At 41.3% G+C, this 25,931-nt stretch overlaps 1 protein-coding gene across 5 annotated transcripts in view; it reads right to left on the bottom strand.

Moving 5' to 3' along the window:
- The window catches only part of cadm1a (cell adhesion molecule 1a), a 591,315-nt gene that overhangs the window by 97,651 nt on the left and 467,733 nt on the right, over positions 1–25,931 (bottom strand). For all 5 annotated transcript variants that reach the window (XM_049593071.1, XM_049593070.1, XM_049593073.1 and 2 more), the window contains 3 exons: positions 23,940–24,092; positions 20,060–20,197; positions 6,935–7,093 (listed from right to left, as the gene is read on the bottom strand). In XM_049593071.1, the coding sequence (XP_049449028.1) occupies positions 6,935–7,093; positions 20,060–20,197; positions 23,940–24,092 (450 nt within the window). The remainder of the gene's footprint in view (positions 1–6,934; positions 7,094–20,059; positions 20,198–23,939; positions 24,093–25,931) is intronic.

The following is a 25,931-nucleotide window of genomic DNA, read 5'->3' as shown; positions in this document are numbered from 1 at the left end:
GGTGCTTGCATTTTTAATCAGCCTGTAGACAGAGGGCCTGAGTTATGATTTCAAAGCCGGCTGTAAAGTTTCACACTGCTGTCCGACCTTCTCGGCAACAAACAACACGTGTCTGGCCATCCATCTGTCTAAATCACACCCTGCCAGTGGCTGGCTCTCAGTCTTGATGATGGACAGCAGATGGGCAAAAAGCCAAGTCTTCTGCTCAGTGGGCATGCACGGGTTTAGACAGCAACCCTTTGGTTTTGTTTCCACTGCAGGCACTACATGGCATCCTGCAACTTTTTCTTCGCTCACAACGTCATCTGACCTTGTCATCTCGGAGCCATAAACATGAAGGACGCCAGGCATCTGTAAGTTGTTTTGATAGCCTCAAGTAGTTATGTCGGAGCTTTCTTGTCTCTGCTTGATGGAAAAACACACACTGCACTGCCAGATCTGGATACTGCCACTCCAGTGGAAATGAAATAGTATCTACAGTATGCAAGAGGGCCGTTATCATTATGCTAACTGAATTATTTGCTTTATTGTGCGCCTCACCTCATAAGCACTCAAGACGGCACTATCCATCTCCTCGCAGCCGGCTGACCTTAAGGGAAAACCAACCAGGCAACGAAGCAAAACAGCTTGCTTTGCTTATGCACATAAACATTACAGGCTTATTTAATTATGCCATCCCCTGACAATGGCCTTTTTTGCTGGTTCTTACTACACAATGCACTTCATTCCACTCACAAATTGCCCACACAGTGAGTGATTGAAATGTAAATCACCTCGTCCATCAGTGTAATATACAATCGGTAAACAAACACAATGTGTCACTGTGTGGTAACAGCAAAAAATCGCTTTAATTTACAGATCCTGTCGCTTAGTATTCCAGGAAAGGAAGCGATATGTAACTGGATTCTCAGAAAGAACCATGTCATTTTCTACTAATTGAAGGGAAAATGTAGTTCTTTTGGCCTTCTTAGCCATTCAGAACATGAAATTCAGTTTGATACAACATATAAACCAAATAATCACTGACAGAATTACCTTAATGCTCTCTAATTAGCCTGTGTTTCAGAAAATGCAAAATAAAACCATGCCAGTTAAGTTAGCCCCTAAATGTATAGCTACATATGGCGAATGCAAACGAAAAGCCTGAGCTGGAAGAGCCTTTTGATGTGATTTAAATATTTTGGAATGGACTGAGACTGTGAACATGTCTCCACAAACACAACAATTTCCATCGGGATTAATAAAGTTCTATCCAATCAAACATGGCATTTAATAAATAAACCATTTGGAGCATCATCACACAAATAGGACTATTACAGGGATCGAGATGGAGTATAATTTCTTTATGCTTGACCAGTCAGTTTGATGTGCTTGCCCTGAACAAACACAAGCTGTCCAGGAATTATCCACTGCCTTGGCAGCTCATCTCATCACCAACAGACACAGAGCTACTGAACTGTGTGCAATGAGAATAAACACAAACTGCTGAAGTGAATGTGAAAAGTTCAAACTGCTCTGCTGGCTCTAATGGTTGATTAAAGATAATCAGACAAAAGTTGCACTTGTCTCTGATAGGATTTTTATTTTTCATTTACTTTGCGTTTTAAAATATACTGTTTTTTTTCTTTTGTAGTAATGAAGGAACATCACAGATGTTAACATTTTTGTCTCTCTATTCAGCTTGATGACCCTGTGCCAATATTTCAGCATAGTAATGTTTTATAATAAGAATTATGGCCACTGAACCACCATTTATGTTTTTCAAAATAAACTAGGATTACCACATGCCTCCACACACCAGTCAAATTTCTCTTACAGTTTACATCAATGTCTGTGAAAACAAGGATGCTTCACACACATCTTCCCCCCTGCAGCACAGAGGATCTTTATAATCCACACAGTTTCAAATTATATATTATCAAGTGAAGTTGATCTTTGACCTTTTGGAAATGAAATGTAATCACTTCATAATTATAACTATTATTATTAATTAGCAAATCATTTCTTGAGCTATGGCCAAAAGCATGTTTTGTGAGGTTACAGTGACCATGATCTTTGAACTTTGACTGCAAAATTCTGATCAGTTCATCCTCGAATCGAAGTGGATGTTTGTGCCAAATTTGAAGAAATTTCCTAAAAGTATTAGTGAGATATCCCATTCATGAGAATGCTACTGACAAGGTCACAGTGACCATGACCTTTGACCACCAAAATCTAATCATCTTTAATCCAAGGGGACATTTGAGCCACAGTTGAAGAAATTCCCCCTAGGCATTCTTGACATATAAAAAAAAAAATCAGACACATTCACAAGAATGAGACAGACAAAGTCACAGTGACCTTGACCTATGACCACCTAAGTTCACTGTTAAGTCCAAGGGGAAGTTCGTGCCAAATCTGAAGAAGTTCCCTCAAGGTGTTCTTAAGATATTGTATTCACAAGAATGAGACAGACAAGGTCACAGTGACCTTGACCTTTGACCAATGACATTAGATATTGTGTCCAGATATTGGCATAACAGTGTAAATGTGTTTTTCTTTTCTCCTCTGTACTGAAAATGCACCTAACCATGATCCTGAATCTGAGGTACACACCGACCTGTGGATTTTGTGTGCTATTGCATCCCTAATGTTCAGTTAGTATACCTCCAATTAATTAACTCCAATTGCTTGTGGCAGTTTTTAGTCAGTGCATATAAGAAGTATTCTGGAAATCAAGAATCTCAATAGTAAAATACACAAGTCAAAGATTATAATTTTGAAATCACCGATCATTATGTCAACATGTTCCACACAAACAAATATATTTTGGTCAACACAATCCAAATGTAACGTTAAAGTGTATGGTTAGAGATATCAAAGAGAAGGTGCAGTGCAGGACTAGCTGTGCCTGTTTGTTGCCCATTACAGTATGCACAGAGCATGACAGCAGCAGCCTCTGCATGTAGCAGTGTGAGGCGCTGAGCCGGGTGGTCCATGTGAGCTCCCTGTTATCAGAGGCCAACAAAATGCCATGCTGCCTCTGTAGATGAGCTGATCTCCTCTTCTCGCTCTCCCAGGGAAAGGTCAGATAGCTACAGAGGAGTTTTTCTTTTTTTAATAGAATGCTAGGACATGCCAGGGGCCAAAGACATAAGGTTACAGAGGCACAAAATACATAAATCCCATCACTTTGCATCAATGAAAAGATCTAAAACTCCACATTTTAAAGGCTTAACATTTTAATTACCTGTCACATGGCTGGAGAGTTTTGTTTAATTTATGATGTCATGGCAAGTATGTCCTGCTGAAAAGGTGTTGCAAATAACCATCTGTGATGCCTAATAAAGGCTTTCTATTAGGGACGCACCAAATATTCGGTAACCGAATATATTCGGCCGAATATTGCAAAACAACACACATTCGGTATTCGGTGGAATAAGTTAAAAGCAAGGCCGGATAATAGTGGCGTGTTTTGATGATGCAATAAAACAGTGTGCGGTGACGGACGGAGTGAAATGTCGGCAGTGTGGCGATATTTCAAAGTGTTGGAGAGTGATCGAAGAAAAGCAGTTTGCAAAGAATGTAATACTGAACTATCTAGAGTAGTGTTGCAGGGTATACTGGTACCAACAGTAGGCCGCGGTACTAAAACACCACCGTACATGATACCATAATGTTGGAGTACCGTAGTACTACGGTACCTCAGGTACCACTACTGCAGGATAAGTTCAAAGTCCAATCGCATGAGGGTGAGTGTTCATGCGCTGTCCAATAACGGCGGGCGCTGGCCACCTGGCACTCGACATGCTGCTGCAGTGGTTTGTTTTCCTCTTCTTGGCATCATGACTGCCCAAAAGTACCTGGACAGCCAACCGTGGCGGCACACAGGTATGTGACGTGTTAGAGGAGAAACGAGCTGTTTACATTTCTCTCTTTGTGGCAGGTAACGGTCCACAAACCTCACCGCACTTTAGGGACTGTTCTTCACTTGTCAGGGGAGGAGGGTGGCTGGTTGATTTTTATTTTATTTCAATCCCCCCTATGTTAATCACTTATTGATGCTGTTTTTGAAGTATGAATAAGTCAATAAGTAATTTATTCCATTGAAATATCATTGATGTATTATAGAAAATTGATTTATCTTTTTATAAATGACAAAAGGCACATCTGCCTCATTTTCACTGTGGTATCGTGATACTACTCAGAACCGTGATATTTTCACTGGTATCGTACCGTGGGTCCCAATTTTGGTACCGTGACAACACTAATCTGGAGGGGGTTCATCTGCAAAAACTAATGAACAACTAAACAACGGCATTCGGTACTTGGTATTCGGCCAAGCGTTTAATTTTATTTGGCTTCGGCTTCGGCCACAAATTTTCATTTCGGTGCATCCCTACTTTCTATTGCAAAATAAAGCAGTTGTTGCTGTAGAACCATGACCTCTGACTTCAATTCATGGCTGAGTGTTGTTTCTTCTTTGTTTGTCAGGAATTTCACTGGGTTTATTTTACTGCCTGATGTACAAGTAAAGTGTATACAGAAAAACATGCATTCATCATTCTCACACATAAACTGATAATTTTCACTTGATTCACATCTACACCTACTTCTGGCTATTCTGGGAGAGTTCACAAGCACCCAATTTCACAAAAATTGAAATTTCTGCCGTTGTGTGTGCATAGTTTTAGTCTTGACCCCACTCAGAGTTCTCTGCACCCTGTCAGCGCACAGTAATGCTGAGTTGTACTCCAAAACATTTTGGATGTCGAAACAATAAACTAGTTAAAAAGCAGGAACAAACCAGTGTCTCACAGTTTAGCTCAGATTAGCAGCACACTATCAGACATGTGCCTGCAGTGTGCTTCCACGCTTCTTGGCTCCTTGTGTGAACATAATGACTTAAACTGTAAACTCAGACTGTAATATACTACTTTAATGCATTTGAGGATAGTAAAAAACTGGAATTACCGCCTCACACTTGTATGCGTCCGAGAACCTGTCAAAATATGAAAACATGGATGCTTCACACACATCTTCCCCCAGCAGCACATAAGATCTATACAATCAGCACACTTCCAGATGGAGACCAAAGATTAGTCACCAATTCAACATCTGACCAAATGTCTCCCTCTCTGTTCCTGAGACATGGCATTAAATAAAGGCCAGGAAAGTGTTTTTGCAGAACATTATGATGTCACAGTGAAGCTGACCTTTGACATTTTGGATAAAAATGTCATCACTTCATCATTTTATCCTCTTAGATATTTGTGTGAAATTTTGTTAAAATTAGCTAATGAATTCTGGAGATATGGCCAAAAACATGTTTTGTGAGGGCCCAGTGACCTTTGACCATCAACTTCTAATCATCTCATCCTTAAGTCCAAATGGAGGTTCAAGCCAAATTTGAGGAAATTTCCTCAAGGTGTTTTTGAGATCCTCTGTTCATTAGAATGCAATGGACATGGTCACAGTGACCATGACATTTGACTTTTGACCACCAAATTCTGATCAGTTCATCCTTACTACTCAAAGTTCATCCTTAATACTCAAATTGAATGTTTGTGCCAAATTTGAAGAAATTCCGTCATTGAATTCTTGAGATACTGTGTTTACCATAATTGGACATACATACCGACAGTGCAGGCAGAAACGCGTTACTAGTAACGTGTAAGAAAGCAGCTAGCTAGGTGAAACGCTTACGTTAGCGGCTGAAAATATTCTCATTACTTTGGTTTTGGCTGGAGGAAAGATGACAAGAACACTACTGTTGCAGGTAGTCGGACAAAAACTCTTTCCACTGCAAAAAACACACATCCTCAAACCTCTGGTCGGAAACACATCGACTCCTACGACCAACAGCACAACAACATGAAGCTCCAGGAAATACACCCCATCAAATTTGAGCCCTTTGTGGAGGTCGGCTGTAGCCCTGCACTGGCTAAACAACCAAAATAGGACTTTAATCTTGGACAGCTGCAGCTACAAAGAAATGATGACGGTTGTGGCTGGATATGAGGTGAACGAAATGAGTGCTCCGTGAGTGTCTCTCCACCTTTCAGGCAGAGCCTTGGGAAAATACCTGTCACAGGTAGCTTAAGACCTCCAGGTAAATAGGAGCAATCTAGCCTTAGCTACACTTAACAGTGATTACCCTGACATGCACACATCTGAATTTTGGAGAGATTCGCAACTACCAATTGTATTGAGTGCAAAAACTCAAAACTGAGTAGTGTAACGAATTACTGTTGGCAGTAATGAAAAGAGTAACGAGGAATGAGTAATATATGACATTTTTAGAGTAACGAGCCTAACACCTTGCACGGACAACCCAAATACATAATGCATCTTGCCACAGCTATCACCAGTGCTGATGCATAAAATTTATCTTGTAATATGAAGACAACTTCAACAGCAACCCAGTCAGTTTCTGATGCTTTATAATAATAATAACAAATGTTTAAAAAGACAGAAAATGTTCTTATTGACAGAAAGGTAATGTGATACCATATTTCTTTGGAAGGTGTTTGTGAATGTGCAGTTTTTATTTGCACTTTTTATTCATCATGCACTGAGAGCATTTCCTTCTACTGAGAATGCCATGCACCAAAGTTTAAGTGGGTGGAAAATGTGGGAAATTGATGTCATTTAATTAGCGGAGATGGAACAGTCTACTCTATTGCAGTCCAATTTTCCCCTTTTATTCATCATAACCTGTGCACAGAGATGATTTCCCCTTCAATGACACTGCCATACATGTCATACACCAAAGTTTTAGTTAGTTAAAAAAACTAGCAAATTTATGCCATTTAATTAGTGGGGATGGAACACTCTTCTCTATTGCAGTCCAATTTCTGAGTTAAGCTGATGAGACACTTAAAAAAAAAACTTGCATAATGCAGTTAAAATATCCATGCTGATTTCTAATTTATTACTGAGCAGAAGTACTTACACTGCACCTCCAGGTATTTCTGTGCTTGGTAGTCCTTGACTGCAGGGTGGTCTACGATGCAAGCCACTGCTACACCATCATCCTCCTTACTGACAGTGAACGTTAGTCGGCTGGTTACTGTGTACATCTTGTCGTAGGTCAGCTCGACTTTGGGCTTGCCTGTGGGAGGTAGGAAACACAAGCAGACTTAAACACAGCAATACAGGTGCTTTCTTGGATTTCAGTTGAAATATGAATGAACCTCACATAGAAAGTCCATAAACTTCACTTCTCTCTTGCGGTCTGGCAGGACCCGGTCAGGTAGAGAGCAAAAGGAACTCAGGAACTCAGCCTGTCGGTGACAATTTATCAGTCGATTTGGGTCCAGACCTTCACCTACAGTCATAATCTTTGCTGCGCAGTGACCAAAAGAACAGGATGGCAAATGCACGACTTCTTTCCAAGTGTCCTTCGCAGTACGTCTGGTTATAGTTCCCCAAAGCTGAACTCATTAAGCATTTACTTCACCTTTGCAAGTGATTCCATCGAAATGAATCAATTTTAGTCTGAACTTTTACTGTTTTAAGTGCAGGTGTGACAGGCCCTTGGTTGTAAATACAATTACTTCGTCACACTGAGAGGAGCTGTGTCTCACCATGCCTGGAAAGCAGGATGATCCTCCACGAGGAGCTGGACAACGTGACTTTGCAGAGGGATATCTTGTCTATTTTTTAGCTTGAGGCTCATTTATGCTCCCTTTACATACAAAAATAGATAGTACGTTTCAAACGGTAACATCACTGTCCTCAAACTTCCATGCATTCTTTATGATGGCATAGATACAGTCAATAGATGGCACTAGAGGGCAAAGTCAAAAGGTTCACACAACAACAAACGCTTGAGGAGGTCGTAATGTTGTACTTTTTTGTACTTTTAAACAGAGGCAGCGCTGAAGACGGCTGTGGTCTGTACGGCCATTATATAAATACATCCCCATATCTGGATGAAGGATTCTTTTAACTGGTCGGTGAAGATTCACAGTCATCCAGGCCATGATAATCGTAAGTGCTAATATCGTAGGCAACTGGACTTGCTTGCATCCAGTTGCCTACGATATTAGCACTTATAATTCTTTTAACTGATTTTTGCTATATATTATTATATGTTACTGATTCATTCTGTTCCGCCATTATTTAAATTTGATTGTCATCTCCACGGTTATATGTTACTTAAACTATGCTACACTGCCCCATGATCTCTGGTGGTACAGCTCCATTTTGTCTGTATCTGTAAGCTTTCAGGAAATGTGCTCAAATACGGATAAAATTAATGCACAGTATGGACAGGAAGATCTGTCTGTCACTGTCTCCAACATTGAGCATGTTCTCCTTTACCTCAAGTACTCCTTGACCTAATTTGAGGTATAACTGAGGATTCAAAAACATGGAGGCTGATCTAGAGCTTTGACCTTGAATCAAAATGGTCTTGACATGATCTGCTGAGGCCTGGCCTGACTGTTTTCAGAACATTCCCCTGGCTTGAATTGGTTGGGTTTGCACCAATTTTCTAATTTCTGTATGAATTAACAGACACTTAAGTTTCAGTTTCACTGCACTTGGTGCTCTGCTCTGTCTCCTTAGACCATAGAGTGTCCTGAGCCTCTGATGCTGGTGCTCTGAATAACGGAATGGTTAATGAGTGTGCTCAAGTGCTTGGAGTGACTTTTCAAGAGCACAGACTGTGTCACAAATGCCACAAATGAAAAAAGATTTTAGTTGACTTTAGGCTTGCAAATACATATATTTTTTTATTGTGGAAATGTAGGTTTTTAATCAGGCAAGAACCCTAAAACTGCTCCCGTGGTTTGAGCTTAGACTGGGCTTGGACAGAAACTGGTGGTTCATGTCGGGTCAAACTTGATTTTTTTGGGCCCATCTAAAGCTCTAGGCTGTTCCAGAAACATCACAGTTATCTCAATCCATCCATGGCCACTTATCCATTGCAAGGCTGCAGGGGTTTGGCGCATATCCCAGCTCACACTGCGTGACAGGTGGGGTGCACCCTGGACAGGATAACCGTCTATCACAGGATTGACACATACAAACAGACAACCATTCACACCTACTGTAAAGGCAATTAAGAGTCTTCAATTAACCTAACCAGCATGTGTTTGGACTGTGGGAGGGAAGCACAGCACGTGGAGAAAACCTGCACAAACGTTCCCATGCAGCAGAGGATTTGAACCCAGGACCCTCCTGTGAATCAGTAGTGCTCACCACTGCACCATCATTCTTTTCATTTTCTTGCAGCTCTCTCCTGCAGTATTTTGATCTATAATGTCTAATTTAAACACAAACACTAAACACAGCACCGCTTGTCGTCTTAATCACTTGAATGGCTCCTCATAGTTTGCTGGTTGGTTGGCTTCCTCCTTCAGGGCTCAATTGATTTTCAGTGTCTTCTCCACACTAAAGTCATATAATGAAAACTGAGCTCCAGAGGTTTAAGGCTGGCAATACAAAGAAAATATGAATAAAGTATGCATGCTTTTATTCTAAAATATCTTTGAAAACATAACCAAATGTTCATATTTTGGTTTCTTCCTAACTTGTTCTGAAACTCTATTTCATGCATCTTTGGCTCCTCTGGGTGTACTTTGCGAACAACTTGTTTTGTTGAAGGGTCAGTCCACTAAGTTTTACTTGACACGATAACAAAGCAGAAACCTTTGGACACAAGGCTGCCGGGGGAAAAAAATGCTGTAAAAATGTTGAAGCCTGACAAAGACAGCCATTGTTTGGCTGCAAGTAGAATGTCTTTCTTCCACTGACCTTACAAAATATGTAGAGTGGAAGTGAGGAGGCTGTCCTTGAGCATGGTCCGAGAAGGTGAATCAGCTAACAATTGCCTGCTGTCAGGGGCTACTGTGCGACTGTGAATCACTCATTAGGCTTTATGAAGCCAGATTTATTGTGTGGCCCCCTTTCACGCAGCACTGCCAGATCTGAAGCCGGCAAAGTAACCCTCCTCTGATTAGTGTCTTCTCTGTAATATCACACAGACAATATGTTCTCAAAAGCAATGAAGAGGATACCTCATCACAGTCATACAAAATAAGAAAGATAGCTGCAGACAGAGCCGCACAGTGGAGTCGCAAAGAGAGATTGATTATTTTTACCCCTTTGTCCTACTTCCTAACAGTCTGTTGCACAAGTGTGTTTGTGTCCCATCAATAAAACAAATACTGGAAGAAAAAAAAGTGAAAGAGCCTGCCAAGAGAAATGCTGCTACAGGAGAAAATCTGTCTTATTAATGTGAGCAGTTGCATCCATCAGTTTATATCTTAGCTGTAAAATATGTACTAAGAGCACATTCTACCCACTCCTGCACTGTGGCTCAGTCGCTGTGGTGATACCGTCACCGTGGTGACAGCTGTCTCTTTGGATGCTGGGAAAGCAAACCTGTGTGATGTGCCTGGTGTAAAGGAACAGGTTGTCATGAATAAATACCACTAGAGGCTTCAGATTCATGAAAGCACCTGAAGCGGGGACCTGAAGGGGTCTGCTCAAATCAAAATGTCTTTTGAGATGCATGAAACAGTGGAGAAGAGACGTCTTTATTCAAATCCTGTGTCTATGGATCTCTTTCTTTAAAGCTTAAGAGTTCATTGTAAAATTATATTACTTTTCTGCAGGAGCTGAGTGTCTGTGGGTCTGAAACCTGTACAAAGGCAAGTAATTAAGGAAGACATAAAAATAATGTAACATTACCATAAATGGTTATGTGATTTAGATGATCAATGGACCCAAATCTTAATTCCTGCCCCTCCTCTTTCTTCAACCATTCACCATTACCATCACCATTGCAGCTCCTTTGCAAGGGAAGCCTATCACCCAGTGATAAGAACAAATGCTACTGCTCAGGTCTGTTGTGAAACTATGGAAGGGACAAACATAGGAACTACAGTTTGTGAGGCAAATTTGGTTTTCTTGTTTTCTCCTTGCCGGGATCTTCACATGACCACAGAGCAGCTGCTTGCTCACAATCCATGTGTGCTAGGTAAAGATAAAACAAATCAATCCTGCTGTGCACTGTATAGCACAAGATGTGGCCGGTGCCCATTCCTTGAGGAAGGCAGAGGAGACACAGTAGTCTCATAAGATGGACATCTGACAGAACTCCAAACGTGCTGCATTAAATATTAATCTGTTCAAGTAGAGACAATGAAGCTCTTGAGGGAAACATACGTGTGTTTATCGTACTTGGTTGATTCACGTTGCTGCATTAGGACATGCCCAGAGTAGACATGCAGCAACACTCCACAAAGCAATTTAATCACATTGCCTCCCTGGGTTGGCACATCCCAGCTAATGTACCTGATCTACTTTGTGTGTGTGTATGGCTCATCCAGTGTTTGCGAGAGGCACCAGATAATACAGCTCCAATCGCATGACGCCACTCAATAGGGCCGGTGTGACGCTGCCCTTTAGCGCTCATGTCCAGCTCATCATCTTGATCCTTGTCTTTAGGTTGCCCTGCAGTTTCCGTCACAGGCCTGGTCACCAAAAAGCAACAGAGCAGTACATCTGTGCATGCTCATAAAAAAGGGGGTGATGGAACCTTGGGGACATCGTGACTGGTTCAGGACTAGATGACAAACTAACTCTAAATATCCTAAAACATGAATCCCGACTGATAAAATTCACATGAATGCCCCCTGATGTCGGAGCAACAATTCAGAAAGACGGCAAAAACTTTAGTACACGAGTTGCCGAGTTGACATCATATATGCAGAAACATGGTGAATGAAAGTTAATGTTCTGATGATGGTAATAATCTTTGTATTATTTCACATACTGCACACCAATTTTTTGCTGACATGTAATTAGTAATATGGTATTAGCCTCTAACTGTTCTACGAGTGACCTAGATTAGTTACAAATGTTATTTTATTATTAGTGAGGAAAAGAAATATTTTAATTTTAGGGGATTTTACTGGTGCAGCAAAAAGTCTGGGACAAAATCACTGTAACATTAAGCTTCAAACTTTTATCAACATGTTGTTTAAATGCTCTGTGCAATAAAATCCAGCACATCTTCTTTGTAGCATCAATGTTGCTTCCACATTACGACTTAAAAGCTCATGGAAACACTGAAGTTGGAAGAACAACTTCCCAACTCTGGAAATGGGACCATCTGCGGCAACCCAGTGTTACTTAGAAGTTGTCAAAATCCAGTGTTTGGTCAGTAACTTCCAGCGCCAGAGGCCGACAAAAAAGCCATCCTTTCATGTTAGCGTGACATGCAGCCAGTTGCCATTATTGTTTAATGGCGGCCGGTAGCATCAGGGGGTAGCGCAGCGGGACAACAGTACAAGTTAAGGTGGGGGAAGTCCGAGTAGGGCTGGCGGGAGGGGTGGTGGATGTATGCAACAACCACTGATTTTCACCTGGGAGGCCGGTGTGTGCCTCTCATAAGATTGTAAAGCAAAACCCTGTTCACATACGTGTGTTGGCTAGATGTAACCATGTGTGTACCAAGTGTATTTTGAAAACTGACAATGCATGCAAGGCAGAACTTGCCAGATCGTCAACAATCAATGCACGTATGTTCACTGATGTTCATGCACTTGCTTAGATTTAGAAGAAAAACATCTTGGTTTGGCTTAACATTCACGTGGGAAACAAACAGCAGCCTCCAGGGTGAAAGTCCGGGGTTTGTTGGACCCATCTACTTATTATTATTCAAAGGCACAACATAAATTTTCATCTATACGCGGATGACACATAGTTATATTTACCACTGAAACCTGGCTCTTGAGATGTTTCCCATGCTCTCTCATGCCTGACAGATATAAAACATGGATGTCTAACAACTTTCTCCAACTAAACGAGTCAAAAACAGAGGTTATCATCTTCACCCCATCTAGCTCCAGCACCTGCAATCCTGAAAGTCTCCCCTCTACTTTTAGCATCCAGAAAGAGGCTCGAAATCTTGGTGTCATCCTTGACTCAGAACTATCTTTTGATTCACAGATAACGAAGGTAGTACAATCATGTTTTTGGCAGCTGAGACAATTAGCAAGAATCCGACTGTTCCTCTCTTCCACTGACTTGGAGAAGGTTGTCCATGCTTTTATCTCCTCAAGACTTGATTACTGTAATGCTCTGTACTCTGGGATTAGCAAGGGAAAAATCCGTCGACTGCAACTTATTCAGAATGCTGCTGCCAGGCTTTTAACAGGTACAAAGAGAAGTGACCACATCTCTCCAACCCTTGTTGCTCTCCACTGGCTGCCTGTGAGTTTTAGAATTGATTTTAAGATTTTACTACTTGTTTTTAAAGCCTTAAACGGTCAGGCTCCTGCCTATATCCGTGACTTGCTTTTACCCTACAAACCTGAATGCTGCCTGAGATCCGCTGGCTCAGCTTTGCTTATGGTCCCAAGGTCCCGTCTTATCACAAAAGGTGACCGGGCCTTCGCTGTCCGTGCTCCACAGCTGTGGAACTCCCTGCCCAGCGATCTCTGGCAGGCAAGCTCAGTGGATTCTTTTAAATCTCTTCTAAAGACTCACTTTTATCGATTGGCCTTCTCTTAATCCTGTTTTATTATTGCTGTACTGTATGTTTACTTTGTTGGGGATGGGTGTTTTTAAGTTAATTTTTAAGGCCAATTTTATTTCTCTTGGTGTTTTTTTATGCTGGCAATTGTACTGTATGTGATATGTTTTATCTCTGTTGTACAGCACCTTGTAACTCGTTTTTGAAAGGTGCTACATAAATAAGGTTATTATTATTATTACTTCCCCTCCCAGCTGCCCTATCGGGACTTTCCAGCTCCTTATATTACACTGATGTTAAAAACTATCATACCACTGTGAAAGGTACCGTTTGCATCGGTGTCTGACGCCAAAATCACTGACAAAGCCGTGGTATTTGAAGAGTAATAATGAAATATGAATATGAAAAAGGGAAATAACATTGGACTTATTCACTGAATACACTGCTTACTTATCATTTCTGTGTCCTTGTTTTAGTTTTAAATCACTCTCATTCTATAAACCTACCAAGCAGGTGATAATTATGTGACTTTACTAAAACAGAACTAGAAAGCCCTTAAAAAGTGAAGTGAGCATTGATGAATTAGTGAAAGCTCTCTATTTGAAAACATCATGCCGTGTTAAGCACTTAGAACATTCTGCGAGACCAACTTTGGAGATGAATGTCACTGAGGCAGTGAAAGGTCAAGTGGTACTTAAAGTGTTTTGTAGATCCCAACATACAAACTCAGCTGGTCCTCTTTCCTCTGCGCCTCCTCTACGTGTCTTTAACTATCATCGTTTAACCACTTTCTGGCAAAGCAGTAAGGGGGTGGCGTCGAGTTAAATAAAATGTATGTCTCGACACTTCAATCGCTTTTCTTGCCCAAAATATTCTTTTATCCACTTGTGGAGTCTTCCTGCTGGGGAAGAGCAGGGTAATTGAAATCACCCTGTGGTTGTCTCATAAGACTTGAGGCTAATGGCTGTTCTGGTCCCTGTCAGTCAATGAAGTGCCCTACCTACTGGCTTTTCTTTTTTTATACCCGTCTTCTTTTCTGTCGTCTTAAAAGAGCAGAAAAGAATGACCTGCACAGCAAGATCCTGCACTGCTACAGCTCCCTCTTTTCATGACTTTCACTGCAGTCCAAGCATAAGAACTGGAGCCATCAGTGCCGAGGCATACGCTGATAAATCACTAAAAAACAGGATAGTGGGAAAAGACAAGATAAGGAGATAATAGTGAGATAATGGGTCTGTGCACATTAGGAGAGATGGTTGGATTTACATTGGCAAGCATGACAATTGCAACCTTTAAATGATATTTAAGAGAGCCTGATTATCCCTCCAGGTAATTAAGTTAAATTCTGGGGACGTTTAATTAGAAATAAGTCTTCCAGGCAAGAAGCCACAGCCGATGGTAATTTAAGTAATTTTGCCCTAGTGTCAGAACTCTGGCACCCTCAGCCATTCTTTCTCTTTCCATCTTTCATTTCCCTGCACTCTTCGTTTTTCACATTTTTCAGCATCAGCAGAGCACTACCAGGTTTCTTTTTCACAACATTGCTGCAGTGTCGACTAAACAAACTGTGGAGTTATTTGACACAGTTTGTTTAAGAGCTAGCATTAAAGCAGCAGTAGTGTCAGTGAAGTTGTACTCGCAAAGACCGTATTTATGTAAAATGAGAAAAGCTGGATTTTGTAAATGGGTCCACCATTGTTTTATCCGTTTCAGCCAGTAGCACCTTTTCACCTGTGGCGAAAATGGATAAAAGCAAATGGCATGCTCCAAATGCAGTCTTGTGACCAGTGAGCCTTTAAGTACCACTGAGTATTGTGATGTGGCAAAAAATTGCATCTATCAATTTTAAAACTTCAAAGAGTGCCGAGTGTGTTCTGTAAATGGCAATCCATTCCCGACAAGTGTGAGAAAACAGCATGGGCGTGGGGGTCAAGGGGGCAGTTAACGTTATACAAATCATTTTCTGCCATTTAATGAAAAAATAAAAGTGTTTTGTTTTTTTTTATGAAAACAAGTGAATACTCACTAAAGTAGGGAAATATCACTAAAAGCAAATAAAGTCACAGCAGTATGAGAAATAAAAAATAATGCTGGATGGAGAGTTTTTTTAATGGAGACACTGTGGCAAGATTCTATTTAAAGGAGATGCTGTGTAAGTTGCAATTGTAGTGGTATTGATCATTATAAGTTATTCGCTTTTTTCTGCAGCCGGACACTAGAGCATTTGCAAAATTCAGATTCATTATCTGGTGATGGTGCAGTGGTTAGCATTGTCATCTCACAGCAAGAGGGTTGTTAGTTTGAATCCAGGGTAGGGGAACCCTTCTGTGTGGAGTTTACATGTTCTTCTCGTGTCAGCGCGGGTTTTCTTTGGGTGCTCCGGCTTCCTCCCACAGTCCAAAGACATGCAGGTTAATTGGTGACTCTAAATTGTGAATATGAGCGTGAATGATTGTCTGTCTCTATGTGTCAGCCCTGTGATAGTCTGGTGACCTGTCCAGGGTGTACCCTGCCTCTAGCCCCACCGCGACCCCCAACAGGATAAGCAGTTACACAAAATGAATGAACAGATGAATAAATATCCTCATTATCTCCGCCAGGTGTAAGCTATCTGGCAAACTACTGGTCCAATCAGCCTAATATTTTGTGTGCATATATATGACTCTATACTCAAGGACCCCTTGTGGTTGCAGTGATTCATAATTGTTAAAAAATCTGTTTAATTGACTATATCATAGCATCATTGACTGCCATCTCCTCACTCATTTTTCATTTATCATTATTATCTTTCCTTGATATTTGCGCTTCAAGCCTTTAAGGCTACATAGTTAAGTTGTTTCTTTTTTTGTCTGCTTCAATCACATTTATTATTTCATACTTTGTTGTGCTGTAGCCTACTGACCAAATTGATAGTGTTAAATATCCAGTTATGAATGATATGGGTCAAAGATTTGTGGCTATGTTTTAGTCATTAAAAATACATTCATCCTCATAATTATATTGTATCCACATTTCACTGCCAGTGCCTTTTAGCAGGAAAACTTAGATAAGGCATGTATTTTTATTACTTTCTGGGGCGCCTCTGAAACATGCTGCAGTGTGTCTGCTGGAATTACAAGAATTGTCCAGAGCAGCCGTGATCAGTCCAGGTGACCGCTTGGTTGCTCTGCACTCTAAGTGCACTTTTCTAGTTCACTTTGTAATTGCCTGTTTAGACACAGTAGTTAGGTGTCATCTGTCTGCAACATTTAGGAGCGCCAATGAAATCAGTGACCACAGGAGCATTTTCGATACTTAGAGTCTAAGTGGTGCAAGCACTTGCTTGTTCACATTGGTCAGCAGAAACAAGACATTTTGACAGGATGTCAACAGTAATTTTTTTGTGATATTAACAGCTACAGTAGTTTTGAGACAAACTCTGACCTTGACACACTGGACCATTCTCAGATATGAGCTGACCACTAAGGGTTTAATGTGCTGCAGTGTAGAGGTGAAGCTGCTCAGGGCCTTCTACACAACTTCTGATTAGGACCTTTGTTTCAAAGTCTTTACAAAGCTTGCCGTATGGGCTCTGAGGTGGAGCTGCCTGGCAGGAGGCCTGTTCACCCCTGAGCTCTGCTCAGACTTCTAAAGCTCAGCTACCTTTGATGAAGGCATGAAAGTTGTCATGGTGCCAACAGGCTCTGGCCACCACTGCACATCCACATTGCTTTAATGGAAACTATTCAAAGTCTCAGCAGAGCTTCATTTAAAAAGCAACAGCATTGATGCAAGCACTAAATAGGGAAAGCCAGCAAGGGAAGAAAGGAAGCCGCCCTGAAAATGGTTCATTTAAATACATGGCATAAGGGCTTAAAAGATGCATACGTGCATGCAAAAGTTGGGATTTAGCAACACTTGAAAACAGAATGTGCACACCTACAGAAACTTGTGTACAGATGCATTTTGGAAACAATGGCAATTGCAACACCGGTGTCACAGTGGTGAAATAGTAGTGAAATAAAGGATCTTTCTCACAGAAGTATTTTTGTACCATGGCAAACAGAGTCTATACAACTATTCATGATGACCTTTTAGGCCTGAAACAATACTTTTCTGTTAGTTTGTTCAACAAACCATATCTGAAATGACAAGCAGCCAATGAAGCGTGTCATTTGGTGCATACCAAAATTGCTTTCACCTATAGCAGCTTTATCCATTTCCAGGTTCTTCCCTCTGTGGAGCAACACCACTGATAAGGCAGACTGCACTATAAAAGCAAATGCTCAGGAAGGGCATCAAGCTCCGCTGTCCCCTGATGCCCACCACTGTGGCCTGTGCTTTGCTGGTGTGTAACAACACACTGTTTGCCATCGACTATATATAATAATTTCTTCTTCCTTGAACGGTGCGGCTCTCTGAGGTTGTGTTGCTCACGGCTGCTGTGACATGCGGCCCCTCAAGACGTTTTGTCTTATTGGTTCAGTCATTATTCAATTAGCAAACTGTGCAGTCCACCTGGCCTCGAGTGTTAATACTGCCGGGTATCTTTAAATGTAGTCATAGTCCTGAGATTAGAAATCCATGTTGGTTTAAGTCATGTTCAGATAATGTCTTCTTTGTTATCTTAAGTGTGCAACATTGTAAAAATACATAATCACTACTAATAAGACAAATGGTTTGTCTCATCAACCAGCACCATTCAAAAAGTGTGACCCCGCAAATGAACAGAACAGTCACAAGCCCCTCTATTTAAATCTCTAAAGCCCAGTTCAGACCAAGGATTCACGATGAGGCGTGTTGAAACAGACAACTACTTGCAACGCGCTGTTCAACAGCGCCCTTAAAACCGGCCGGTTCACACCAATGCAACGACATAAGACGGTGTATCATCTCTATGCAATAATTGTGTGCACTTATGTTCTGATCTGCAGCTTTTCAGACTGATTTTGTGGCTGAACAAAATTTGTAGCCTCTTAAAATTATGAATGAGGATAGTGATAGTCAAATACTGGCTGTAAATAAGCAGCTGATTAATTTTCTTATCACTAAACGTGATTTCCTCGTGAATAACATTTTGATTCATTGTGGCTTCTAGAGAAATTTGCATGCAAGTGGCACAAGTATATGGACTGGATCAACAATCAGAGGATCCATGGTTCTTCTTTTTGCTTTTATGTGGAATGTATGTGGCTCCATGTTTTTTTTTCTTTCAAAGCGAGAGGAACAGTGAATGCAGGAGGAGTTTTCTTCCTTCTTACAGGTGACACATCATGGCCCTTTTTCTCTGGTTCATAGAGCACAATGTGTTTGTGTCACAAGGAGATTTCTTTGTACGGATAACCAATAAAAAAAAAAAAGACAGATGAGTGAATAATTTTGAAAGGAACTTTAACCCTGATCTTCTGCATTACGCTAGGGCCACACCGCCTGCGGAAGTGCTGCGAAGCGCAGCGCACCGAAATTCTCGCGTGCACCGGAGCATTTCCGTTCACATCAGACGCGCATTTCTCCACGCTGGTCGACAAGCGCTTCTGCTCCCAGCTGTTTTCTCGGTCACATTTGGGGCTGTTTTTCCATCATGGGTAAGTAAATAACCTCATAAAATTATAACACCATGTTTTCCTAACAACTGTACATGTATGTGCACTTCTTAGTAATGACTATAACCCGTGAATGAATGTCCACAGTAGGCTGGTAGGTTACATACACACACAGAGGCTACACAGACACACACACACTCACACACAGACAAGGAGTGTATGTTACCAGCGTTGTGTAGTTTGGTCTGTATATAGGCAGTTGAAATACCAGTTTGTAAATCTACTCTTGATTTTACTAAATCTGGTGTTTTCTCTTCCTGTTTCCAGCATCCCAACATTGATCTTTTTTACTGTTGTCCTTGTAGAATGGGTGCTGGGGGTCATACAACTCTCTGTACTTCTCCACTTCCACAATCAACTTCACATCGTCCATCTTCAACAACTCCGCTGGTTCTGACGTCTCTGCCCCTCTCTCTATCTGTTTGCGTGTGTGTGCCCCCACCCCCACCCCCTATAGCCGGCCCACTCTGTGTCTCTCTGTCTCGTGTGTGTGTGTGTCTTCATCTCTCTCGCGCTCTGTTTAGATAACACTGACAATATGTATATAAACACACACATACATATATATATATATATATATACACATATATATATGTATATATATATATATATACATATATGTACACATCGCATTTGTCAAACGTGGTATTTTATTTTGAAATTCGTTTGATTCTGAAAATTGACCGGATTCTGTTGTTGTTACTTTGTTTGATTTCCTGCCTAGCTTGACACATTCCCTCGCGGCTTGCGCAGAAAATAGAACAGACGCCGAACTGAGCGCTGCAAATCGTGAGCCTGCCGCGGAGCTTCCCGGCGCGGCGCGGCCAGTGTGGACGACACAGTCGGTGAACATGGGTGCCGAAAGGAAACTGCCTTCTCTTCTCGGCGCTTCGAGGCTATTCGCGGCGCTTCCACAGGCGGTGTGGCCCTGGCGTTACATAGGTGCCCTATTGTGTTAAGAGAGGAAATATCTCAACTGATGATTGTGATTGTGTGTGTCTACCTGGAAGCTCTTTATCTCCCTTCATCCATCTGATGGTGGCGGCAGGCTTACTGCTCATGGCAGTGCAGGTCATCTCAGTCTCGTTGCCCTCGCTCAGGACCTCATCCCGAGCCTCGATGATGGGGTTACCTGGAGGAACTACGACAGGACAGACAAACAGAACTCTGTAAACACTGGGGGAAATATAATACTTCTACACTCTGAGCACTACATGACAAGAAAATATCAGAACTAAAATACTGTAGAGGTTTTTTTTTTTTTATTTAAAGTTTGACATTTTTAAAGTAGGTTAGATGACAATTAGAAAGATGCAGAACATCTATAATCCAAGACACTAAATCCAAAATGTCCTTGTCCATATTACTTATTTATTGCCTTTACTTATAAATAATTACTATTAAAATATTAGTATTTGTGACTATGAATAACCAATATAAAAACATCCAAACACAAACATGCTTAGCAAACATTATGTAAAGCCCATACAGATGTACAGGAACATATAATGAACAATCAAAAAAAAAAAAGATGGTTTAACGGACAAACTCAAATTAATATCATATTATTAATATTGTTGAGCCATATTTGAAAAGATGAATATATATATATATATATATATATATATATATATATACACAAATGTAGTATAACTACTGCTATTGTTGCAAGCTACAAAGTCCACAGCCCAGTCACAAGAAGAAAATGTCAGCACTATTAGCTTCTGCAAATTACATATAAGTTTTGTTTTTGCGTTCCATATCTATCATATGTATGAACATGACTTAGTTCAGATTACATGCATATGAGCTGAGTTTTTTATTAGGAGGAGGGGATGGTGGATGGTGTGACACCTAGGTGAGACAGCCGCCAAGCAGCAGACCACTGTTTGAGACCAGCCATGCTTTTTAAAGATACATTGTGGGGCATTTCAAGCAGTGATTGTGGTGACAGTGACCTGTTTTTTTGTTGTTTTTTTTCAGGCGATATCACTACATTTCTGGCAGTGGTTGTGGCGACAACAATCCGGTATTTTATAAGATGGCTGGCGCATTTCCAGCAGCGGTTGTGGTGCCAGCGACCTGGTATTTTTTTGGCAAAGTCAGCACATTTCCAGCGGCAACAACAATTGAGTATTCTTAGGGCAATTCTGGCAGCGACAACAACTGGGTATTTTTTTAAGGTGACACTGGCACATTTCTAGCGGTAGTTGTGGCAACAGCAACCTGGCATTTTTTAGGCAATGTCAGCACATTTCCAGCGATGGCTGTGGCGACAAGAACCTGATATTTTTTAAGGTCTGACACATTTCTAGCAGTGGTTGTAGCGACAACAATTTGGTAAGTTTAAGACAATGTCAGCACATTTCCAGCAGTGGTTGTGGTGACAACAACTGTGTATTTTTCAAGGCAACATCAGCACATTATTAGCAATGGCTCTGGCAATAACAACCTGATCTTTTTAAAGGTGACAATGACACATTTCTAGTGGTGCTTGTTTGGACCACAACTGGGTATTTTTACGTTGACATCGACACATTTCCAGGAGTGAAAGTGGCGACAATAATCGGGAACTGCCCATTGGTCCGACATCCCATTGTTGCGACTATATTAAACCCATTGTTCCGAAGTCCGTTCCGAAATCATCATGATGCCCTGTCGTTAAGGTCTGGTTAGGTTTAGGCACAAAAACCACTTGGTTAGGGTCAGGAAAAGATCATGGTGTGGGTTAAAATGAAAAAGAAAGTGACAAACACATAAGCTGTGAGCCTGCTCCGCCTTAAGCCTTTCCCTGCTGACCCAGAGCCGGTCGCGGCGCACCATCAAGGTAGAAATACGCCCGCCGGGAGCCGTTCAGCACCGCGGACCATCAGACTAATGGGATGTCGGACCAATGGGCTGTCGAACCAGTGACATGGACCCCAATAACCAGGTATTTTTTAAGATCTGGAACATTTCTACCAGTGGTTGTGGTGACAAGGTGGTATATTTAAGACAATGTCGGCACAGTTCCAGTGCTGGTTGTGGTGACTGTGGATTTTTCAAGGCAACATCAGCACATTTCTAGCAATGGCTCTGGCAACAACAACCTGATCTTTTTTAAGGTGACAGTGACACATTTCTAGCTGTGCTTGTTTGGACCACAACTAAGTATTTTTTAAGGTCTGGAACATTTCCAACTGTGGTTGTGGTGACAGCAATCTGGTATATTTAAGAGAATGTCGGCACATTTCCAGTGATGATTATGGCAACAACAACCAGGTATTTTTTTTAGGTGATGTTGGTACATCTCCAGTGGTGGCTGTGGCAACAACAACCACATCTTTTTTAAGGCAATAATGCCACATTTCTAGAGATGCTTGTTTGGCCAGTATATGGGTATTTTTAAGGTGACGTCAGCACGTTTCCAGCAGTGGCTGTGGCGACGACAACCAGGTATTTTAAACCAAAACATGATCTTTTTCTAACCATAACCATGTTAACCATAGCATTGTCAGAACACAAAAGGACAAATAGTTGCAACATTTTTTGCTTTGAAGAAATGTACAATGCCAGCATTTATTCTGGCTCATGGGTCGAAGTCCAAATCCAATACTGTGTTAGAAATCTCTTGAGAAGAATGAGTCACATTTATTTGATATGATCACCAAAACACTATAAAACTGTTCATCTCCAATTGGCTTTCAAAACTCTTACAGTAATATGTAAAATAAAGCAATATGTCTAGACTCTGGCAGATAGAATAAAAAAATCCACTGATTGGTTATCAGCTGATGTTACTTTTGGATCTTCCCATACACTCACTAGTCATATCACCTCTTGAGGCACTTCTTTCTAACTGATAGTGTTATTGAAGAGAGCATGAAGCACACAATTACTGTATTTTGTAATTTCCTCCTCAGGTTTTGGTTTGAATGCTTTTCATGAATATGTGAAGAGGACACTTTCAAGCCGGAACAGGATGATGCTGCTCTTTAACGAGCTCCTCTGCAATGAAAAGTTGGTGACAGCTGACCTCATCATCAATCAGAATGTCGGCAGGAAAAACAAAACAAAAAAGCTTTCATCATTTTATGGCAAACTCTGAGCTGAGTTTTACTCTGTTCATTTTTAAACAATGTAAGCCGATTAGCTGTTTCTTAGAGGGGTCATGTAACTTTAACTCTCTCCTACACACACCATTAATGTCATGCATACTCACATACCACGGCTATTATTGTATATCCTCTTTCAGTGAGCGTATCATGATGGTGTGTTCATTTTGTGGAAACTCATTTCCCCGATTGCATTGAACACCAATCTGTTTTATGTGATTTCACACACATTTAAGCCATATCGATATTGGAAGAAATATAGTAATATCTTGATATGGATTTCAGCATGCTGTGCAGTATCCCCCAGCCCTAATGCTCACTACTGAAACCACAGGCATAAAGCTAAATCTTGCATGGGCATTACTTAAACAATGCACACCATATTACAGTGGAACTGTGCACACAAATACAATTCATTACACAGGTGTGTGTGTCTTTTCAGCAGCCTGTATTTCAGCACAGAAATATGATAACTGGCCTCACATTCTTGCAACCTGGCTGCTGTATATTAGCTCATTTACACACTACAACATTAAGACAAGACTTAATAAGCACATACGAAGCATGGTTTATCCATTTCAGACTTGACTGTAGCGGCTGTCAGAGTCTCTCGGAGGTTTCACAGTGAGCTGCCACTATGTTGCTCAGCATGTCAGTGTCTGCTGTCTTCCACTGTCTAAATGTTGATTAAGAGGCTTTACCTCCCTGCTACTATTAGCATCCAGTGTTTATGCATTTCTCTCTATGTGTGTGTCTGCGTGAATGTGTGCATGTGTTTTGCTGTTGTACTTAGCACGGTGATGTCGGCGTAGGCTTCCTGCGGGGGGTCCGTGTAGAGCTGGCAAACATATCGACCCTCGTCTGACAGTGAGACATTAGACAGCGACACCCGCAGCTCGTTGTCTGAGAAGTTCACCAGCTGAAAGCGAGCGTCTTTCAGTGCTGAAGGAGAGAAAAATACAATATTTAGAAGTTATGTGGCATATTTTTAGACATACAGGAAGTACACATATGCTAATAACAATAATCAACAGCAGTAATGTTGACTGAAGCATCAAATGGCATATAACAGTGACCTTTACACCCTGGCATTAGAGGAACCACGTAGGATTTGGAGCCCTTTTTTTTTATTTGATCTCTCAGTTTTAGTGGGACAAACATAAATGGACAAACCAGACTTCATCATATATCAATATTTGCTGTCAAAATCCTTTGCAGTGATTGACTGTTTGAGGTCTATGACCCGCACACATCAGAAGACCCTATCGTAGCTGCCATCTTTTCTGTGATGCTGTGCCAGGCCTGTGCAACAGCCATCTTTACTGCTAGCTTTTTATATATTTTGTTTGTTCGTTTGCTCAGTGGATTGAGGTCAGATGACACAGCTAGTCGAGGATATTTCATAGTTACTATTCTCCCGTCATCTGCTGCTGACCTGACAATCAGACATTTCTGCTTCTATTCTGATCTGCTCTATGCAGGAAGATGATGTCCCCATTGTTAATCCCATATTTAGAGCTCTGATCAGATCAGATGTTCCAACAACGTTATCTAAAGCCTAGTTCACATTACACGGTTTTCACCCCACTTTAGACATCACAGACGATCTTGAGAGCCACCTTGGGTCGGAGGTGAGTCGGCAGATAGTCTGCCACGATGAGTCCTCATGTGTGAACAAGCCTACGAGCAAGTCGCCCCCTCATCTGTGACTGGGACTTGATATCTGGCATGCTAGAAAACTGGAAAAGTCTGACACGACTGACAAAGAGCATCAGCCAATGAGAGGCAGGATACGTCCCACGTCAGCATGCAGGAGGACTCAAGAAATGTAAGGAGGACAAGCTGGCAAGCAACAATAATGGTGGCGTCCACAGGATCAGGAGCTGTCGAACATCCATGCTGACAAGTAACGTTCAGCGCTGGGGAACTTCATAATATCCTGTTTTATTCACGCGTGATAAAATGGAGTTTGGTGACATCACCGCGTTATCTGGGGCTCTGTCAGCAAGGGCTCGGTGGAGAAACCTTGTGGTGTGCACACACAGGTCGTAACACAGTTGGTGAGACTCCCAATGACAGAAACACACGTCGCCAGGTATGAACACTCAAAAGATTATGATAGTCTCCGCAACTCAAGACTGGTTGGCCAGTTGTGTAATGTGAACTCGCCTTAACTTAGATAGTAGATAGAACTTATGGTGAGAGCAACAAAAAAATAAAACCCAAGTTAAATTAACTGCTTCTTTTCCATTAAGGTTTGACCCAATCCAGGGCAACAATTTATATCATTTTTATATATCTTTGGATGAATCATTTGGTCCATAAGATAATGAAGAATGCTCGTCACTCTTTTCTCAAGCCCATGGCAATGTCATCAAGTTGCTTTTTCTGTCATGAGCAATAACTTCTTAAAGTTAAATGAAGACAAAACTGAAATCCTGCTTGTCGGCCCAAAAACAAAAAGAGAAATGCTTCTTAATAATCTGGGGAATTAAACTCCCTGGATTAAATCTGTGGTTACAAGTCTTGGTGTGAAGCAAGATTCACATCTAAGCCTCCAGTCCCACATTAACAAGGTGACAAAAGCACAATTATTCCACCTCAGAAGCATAGCTAAGGTACTCGGTACTTTTTGTACTTGGTACCGATTCACGTCCGTACTACCGAGTACCAATTCACTTAAAATGAATCGGTGCCAAATTTCGGTACCTGAGGTGGAGGCGGAGCGAGAGCGCATGACTCGCACCTCAGACTCAGCAACAATTGTGACAAAAACAATGT

The sequence above is a fragment of the Epinephelus fuscoguttatus genome, linkage group LG12 (genome assembly GCF_011397635.1).
Source record: "Epinephelus fuscoguttatus linkage group LG12, E.fuscoguttatus.final_Chr_v1".
NCBI classification, from domain to species: domain Eukaryota; kingdom Metazoa; phylum Chordata; class Actinopteri; order Perciformes; family Serranidae; genus Epinephelus; species Epinephelus fuscoguttatus.
This window is presented reverse-complemented; position numbering and strand designations above follow the sequence as displayed.